The sequence below is a fragment of the Suricata suricatta genome, chromosome X, assembly GCF_006229205.1.
Source record: "Suricata suricatta isolate VVHF042 chromosome X, meerkat_22Aug2017_6uvM2_HiC, whole genome shotgun sequence".
Taxonomy (NCBI): Eukaryota; Metazoa; Chordata; class Mammalia; order Carnivora; family Herpestidae; genus Suricata; species Suricata suricatta.
In genome coordinates, this window is record NC_043717.1 from 24,334,567 (window position 1) to 24,341,635 (window position 7,069).

General features: G+C 38.0%; 1 protein-coding gene across 1 annotated transcript; it reads left to right on the forward strand.

The window, feature by feature from the left end:
- The first annotated feature begins 5,679 nt into the window (after positions 1 to 5,679).
- LOC115283359 (olfactory receptor 1361-like) lies at positions 5,680 to 6,642 on the forward strand. Its single transcript, XM_029929634.1, has one exon. It carries the CDS (start codon positions 5,680 to 5,682, stop codon positions 6,640 to 6,642), a length of 963 nt encoding a protein of 320 aa, XP_029785494.1.
- The last annotated feature ends 427 nt before the right edge of the window (positions 6,643 to 7,069 follow it).

Below are 7,069 nucleotides of genomic sequence, written 5' to 3' on the forward strand. Positions count from 1 at the left end.
TAAAATGTATGCTAGGCAATCTAAGATCTTCATACATCTGTTTCATTAATTATATATAACATATATATTATATAACTCATATTATATATAATATGAATCCCATAAGAATAAAAAATAAAATTGGGAAGAAATATTTAGAAAAATAATGGCAACAAATTATTCAAATATAAATAAATTCAGATTTCAAAACTCTATAGAGTGATAAAAAGGAGAGAAAATAAAAGGCTCACACCTCCATAGATTTAATAAATTTCAAAGTCAAAGGGAAAATTCTGAGAGAAAGGGAAGTTTGCCTACACAAAGACAGTAATCATATTCATATGAGACTTCTTAATAGCTATGCTGGATCTAAAAAGACAATGAAATGTTTTTATTGTATAGATGGAATATGGCTTTAAAATCAATATTTTCTATCCAGCAAAGTTGCCACTCAAATGTAGAGATATATTACAAATATTCATAGATATTTAAACTTTCAGGAGGTTTGCCACACACAGATTTGTAGAGGAAATATATGAATTAAAAAACAAATATTTTTAGGAAATGCTGCAAGATGTTCCGAAATTAACGATGATTAAATATCTTGATATATAGTTTAGATTTTTTTAAGGCTTAAACTAAAGGAAAAATGATAACATATATTCATTATAAGTCAGAATTTGAATTCTTACAAATAATTATCAAAAGACAATCAACCCAATAAAAATGGGCAGATTCTTCATAAAAAGATCTAAAAATGGTCAATAAGTACATAGAAATCCACTCAACAGGATTAAGAATTGGAGAAATGCAAATCAAAATCACAATGAGCTATCACTTCAAATGGCAAAAATGTGAACTCAAAGATGTTTATTGTGAGAGAATGTTTTGTTTTCTGACTTATTATCTGAGAAAATCAAAGTCCAGAGAGGATAACTGAACTTCACAAAGTCACAGAGAAGTTCATTTCACGTTTGAGGACTGGGCAACAGACCAAGTTTTTTCCCACAATGAATACTTAAGAGACTGGTGTTCCCAGATGTCTCAGCAACTTCCAGTAGGGAGCTCTGGGAATTATTCCAGAAACTGCAGGTGGATAGCTTTTTTTTTTTCTTCTTCTGGGTTCCTAGTCACTCAGGACCAAGGATGGCCTGCTTTCATTTCTCCATCCTTGGAGTAGATAAGGGGTCCATGTCCCAGGAGCAACTTATGCCTTGAACATAGGGGAAGAAGTTTTCTTTTCTTCTGATTGTCAAATATGGTTTCTCCACCCTTGACAAATAATATCCCAAAGCAGGAGAGACAAATATTGACCTCCACATGAAAAAATGAGGAGCTCTTCTGGGCCTGACTCGAGACTAAGAGTAAGTCACTGACCATGCTTCCCCTTTCCCAGTCAGTCAAGAGAAGCAGATTAGTCCTCTGGAAATTGTTTCAGGAATTTTGTTTCTGGTAGTAGTTGTAGTGCTGAACACTTGAGCTCACACAAGGTAGGGGGGAGAAGGAGGCATCCAAGGAGGTGAAATGGCCAAAGAGCAAAGGCACACAGGCAGGACACGTGAGTTGTTTGAGGACTGTGAGCAGTTTCGTAGGTGAGAGTGAGGTGGCATAGCATGACGGGGAAGTGTCACCGGACAGACAGATGAGACAGACTCAGGAAGGGCTAATTATGTCACGATAAGAAAAAGCCTGGATGTTATCCTGATGGAGATAAGGAGACTCACAAGAGCCTCTGACATCAATTCGGTTATCCTTCATCACAGAGGGGGAAACTGAAGTCCAAAAGGTTAAATGATTCGTTTTCAGTATTCAGTAGTCTCCCTTGATCAGTGTCCCTCACTCTCCCCTGCTCTCCCCCCGCTGAATACTGAAAATGAACCATGGACTGAAGGGGGAAGGGGAGGAAGGGGGTGATGGTCATGGTGGGGGGCACTTGTGGGGAGAAGCACTGGGTGTTATATGGAAACCAATATGACAATAAACTATTTAAAAAAAAACAAAAGGTTAAATGAATTATTCAAAGCCCTATTACTGGGTTTGATACAGGCAAGTCAAAATTTCCTTTATACAAACTAAATGGGTTTTTTTTTTCCCTTTACACTATGCAGCCTAAATACTCTCCCTGGAGACAAATAAATGAGTTTAATGTAGCAGATTTAAGTGTATAGACATAGTAAGGATTCCAATTTCAGAAGTACAGGAAATGCCCCCGCATGGTTGTGACACCCTTCTGCAGCCTGGATCACTAGCCAGGATGTTAGACCATTTATCATAATAAAGTCAAATCCAGAAGATGTATCTTTTCCCCAAAAGTCAATTGTTTTAAGTTGTATTAGTTTATTTACCCAGAATATCTGAAGAACTCTGAGAATACTCATTTACTTTTGTTAATTTTTCATTTGGAATCAATGCAACCGTCTATGATGGGGTATATGCTTCTAGTAAATAACTAGATTCCTGAAAGTTGATTACCTTTGCAAGAAAAGTGAAAAACTGGAATAAGTATTCTTTTTTCTAATTCTGACTGTAAAGGTGATATGACTAAATGAATACAGGGGCACCTGGGTGGCTCAGTCGGTTAAACATCTGGCTTCATTCAACTCAGGTCATGATCTCACGGTTCAAGGGTTTGAGCCCTACATCGGGCTCTGTGCTGAGAGCTAGCTCAGAGCCTGGAGCCTGCTTCGGATTGTGTCTCCCTCTCTCTCTGACCCTCCCCTGCTCGCACTGTCTCTGTCTCTCAAAAATCAATAAGAACCATTAAAAAATTTTTTAATTAAAAAAAATAAATGAATGCAATGAATTATAGCACTGTACTTCCTACTATTTGCTAAGCTCCTGAATCTGGACTTAGTTGTAATAGCTGGTAAAAGAGAGAGATACCAGAAAGAAAAGAATCTGATCTTCTCAGAGTAATAAGCATGGTCTGAGGCATTAGCTTTGCAAGTATAGTAAGTGGATCATATCTAAGCATTGCATTAAATTTAATTGGGCTGACTCACATTAATCACACTCACAAGAGACTGATGCATAAGCCAAAAATATCAATATCTTCATATGTCATGAGAACTGTAGCTACCAAATTGAATGGATATTTACATTCTCCAAAGTGCTAGATGTGTGAATTAACTTGATTGTGGTAATCATTTTACAATGTGTGTGTGTGTATATATATATATATATATATATATACACACACACACATATATATACATGTGATGTTTATATATAAACAGTGTAATGTTTATATATATATATAAACATCACACTGTATACTACACACATATTCAGTTTTTATCTGCCAACTTTATCTTGATAAAGTGAAATGAATAAATGAATAAATGAGTTCATTTGTTAAGTCTCTAATGGTGCATTTTCTCATGAAAATATGCAGGAAGCTGAACTAGAGTCAGAAAGTGATTTAGTAAACACTGAAACGCACCATAGCAGAACTAAGAACTTAGACTTTTGACTTAGATAAACTTTACATCAAACCCTAAAAGCATAGTTTTGGTAATTTTCTTAACCATACTGACAATCATAGGGTCACTGCACAGGATTATCATTTAAGAAAATCCAGTGGCCAGCACATGGCTAATGCTCAGCCAGTGTTAGCTATTGTTACTATGACTTTTTCATTGAGTTAGAATGGATTGGATAAATTCAATGCCCAGTATTATCTAGTAATGATATTCCTCATGTAGCCTCACTGTAGCTGTTGTGGAATAGAAAGACATTCAAGTCTCAAATCAAGATACCCTCTTCTCAGAACTCTGTGAGAAGCAAACTGAGGTGTAGTTTCACCTACACCTACTTTCACCTACTGAGGTGTAGGTGTAATTGGTGGGGAGGGGAGAGGGGCAAACTAAGGATTTGACTCTTTCCAATTAGGTTTGCAATATATGAATGCAACATATGAATATCTGCTATTTAAACACATATCAGAGGCCCAGTAACAGCAAAAAGAAAAAAAAAAGTGAGGGGGAGTCAGGAGCTAGAATATACAGTCTAAAACTTAGATTTTAAACCCAAGGGGACAAAGAAGAAATTCAAAACTAGGTAGAGGAGCATCCGTAAGTGAGGAACATCAAAATTTCAGAGGAAAGCCACAAATAGTTCCCAGCCATGCTGGGGGAAATTGGAGTGGAATGCACTTCTATAGTCTCTTCTGTAAAAAAGCTCGGAACTTTAGGGGTGCTTGGGTGGCTCAGTCAGTTAAGCATCCAACTTCAGCTCAGGTCATGATATCATGGTCCATGAGCTCAAGCCCCACATCGGGCTCTGTGCTGACAGATCAAAGCCTGGAGCCTGAGATTCTGGGAGCCTTCAGATTCTGTGTCTGCCTCTCTTTCTGCCCTTCCCCCACTGGCGCTCTCTCTCTCTCTCTCTCTCTCTCTCTCTCTCTCTCTCTCTCTCTCAAAAATGAATAAACATTAAAAAAAAATTTTTAAGCTGGAACTTTAAAAAAGGCCTGCACCCTCCTACACTTTTGGTGGTAATATAAGCTGGTGCAACCACTCCGGAAAACAGTGTGGAGATTCCTCAAAATAATAACAGTAGAACTCCCCTATCACCCAGCAATAGCACTGCTAGGGATTTACCCAAGAGATACAGAAGTGCTGATGCATAGTGGCACATGTACCCCAATGTTCATAGCAGCACTTTCAACAATAGCCAAATCATGGAAAGAGCCTAAATGTCCATCAGCTGATGAATGGATCAAGAAGATGTGGTTTATATATACAATGGAGTACTACATGGTAATGAGAAAGAATGAAATCTGGCCATTCGTAGCAACATGGATGGACCTTGAGGGTGTCATAGTAAGGGTAATAAGTCAGGTAGAGAAGGATAGATACCATGTGTTTTCATTCATAAGTCTAATAGGAGAAACTTAACAGAGGACCATGGGGAGGGGAAGAGGGTAAATAGAGTTAGGAAGAGGGGGTAGCAAATCATGAGAGACTCTTGAGTACTGAAAAGAAACTAAGGGCTGAAGAGGGAGGGGGAAAAGGGAAGCGAGGGTGATGAACATGGAAGAGGGCACTTGTGGGAATGAGCACTGGGTGTTATATGGAAACCAACTTGACAATAAACTATAAAAAAAAAGAATCCAATAATGAATAAATAAATAAATAAATAAAATAAAAAGGGCCTGAAATGAATAAACTAAAACATAAAACATTTCTGTCTTAATTTTAACAAAGATAGAAATATAAATATACATGCTGTGCTGAAATTTTACCTTAAAAATATTAAATTAATTATATAATGATTTATAATTGTTATATATTATATTAACTGATTTTATTTCATTTTAATTAGCTTTTAATGTAAATAAAACATTATTTACTTAATCATATTATTCTTCAATGAAAAAAATAGTATATGCTGGTGGGGTCTGTGCAATCAGAGCACACTTCATTTTTACATTGTATGGCCATGTTTCATCGAGACAGCTGGAATAGTTCAAAGGCGCCATGAATAGCTGGTCAAGTGCTGACACCAATCTATAAATTTACAAATAGTTTGATCCTAACTGTCTTTTTAACATGCACAATTATAAAATCAAGCTTTGCCAAACCAGAATTGTCTAAACCACATGATTTTTCTAATAGGGATATGAAATACTTTTCAATACAGTATTATTTTACTTTTTTGCTATTTATAACAAAATTTGTTTCATACAGAACTCCAGACATGAATACAAGAAACCAGACCAGCATCTATGAATTTCTTCTTGTGGGACTCTCTGAGTGGCCAGAGCAGCAGCCTCTCCTGTTTGGACTCTTCCTGGGCATGTACCTGGTCACCATGGTTGGGAACCTGCTCATCATCCTGGCCATCGGTTCTGACCAGCACCTCCACACCCCCATGTACCTCTTTCTAGCCAACCTGTCCTTTTCTGACATTGGTTTCATCTCTACAATAATTCCCAAGATGCTAGATAATATTGACTCGGGAAGTAAAAGGATTTCTTATGGTGGGTGTCTGACACAGCTTTATTTCTTTGGCCTGTTTGCAGATCTGGACAACTTTCTCCTGGCTGTGATGGCACTTGACCGCTATGTGGCCATCAGCCACCCCCTCCATTATGCCATGACCATGAACTCCCTACGCTGTGTCCTATTAGTGGCTGGGTCATGGGTAGTAACTACCTTCCATGCCCTAGTGCATACCCTCCTGGTGACTAGGCTTTCTTTCTGTGGCCCCAATATCATCCCCCATTTCTTCTGTGATCTGGTCCCACTCCTGAATCTGGCCTGCTCCAGTACTTATGTCAATGACCTAGTGCTCATCCTTGTGGCAGGAACATTGCTAATTGGACCTTTCATCTGTATCCTTACATCTTACTTTTATATTGCATTGGCTATCCTAAGAATCAATTCCCCAAAGGGTAAGCAAAGGGCCTTCTCCAACTGCACCTCCCACCTCTCTGTGGTCTCTCTGTTTTATAGCACAGCTATTGGGGTCTATTTATGTCCTCCATCATCCCCCTCAGGTGGAAAGGATAGAGTCTTCTCAATAATGTACACAATGGTGACCCCCATGCTGAACCCCTTCATCTACAGCCTAAGAAACAGGGATATGAAGGGGGCTCTAGGAAAACTACTCAGGAGAAAAACACTCTTAACATTCTTTCTCAGGACCTCAGGGTCATGACTCCCAAGCTGGGAGTTGAAATTGGCCTCCTCAGAGTCTAACTATTGTAGCTTCCCTGAACCTGAAACTTTTTTTTCTTATATTTATATTTCAAAGTACTTATTGAAACAGGACCAGTGATATCAGTAACCTCAGATCATCTTTGTGAAATGCTCATGCTCTGAGTAGCTTATTATTCACTCTCAAAATGGCTCTTGTTATTTTTACTGGTGCCTAAGAGAAGTCTGTGGGTGGGGTGACTTGTATACTTATAAAATGAAAATGAAAGTCCAAAATTTGTTTAGCTCAACTTATAACAGAACAATGGAAGATCTCTGTAGCCCAAGAATACAAAATTCATTATGTCTGATAGCAAGAAATACAAAGGAAAACCCCTTCATATCCCTGTTTCTTAGGCTGTAGATGAAGGGGTTCAGCATGGGGGTCA

What these genes read in the sequence shown, in the direction of transcription:
- LOC115283359 (XM_029929634.1), top strand. Translation starts at nt 5,680, where the DNA reads ATGAATACAAGAAACCAGACCAGCATCTATGAATTTCTTCTTGTGGGA.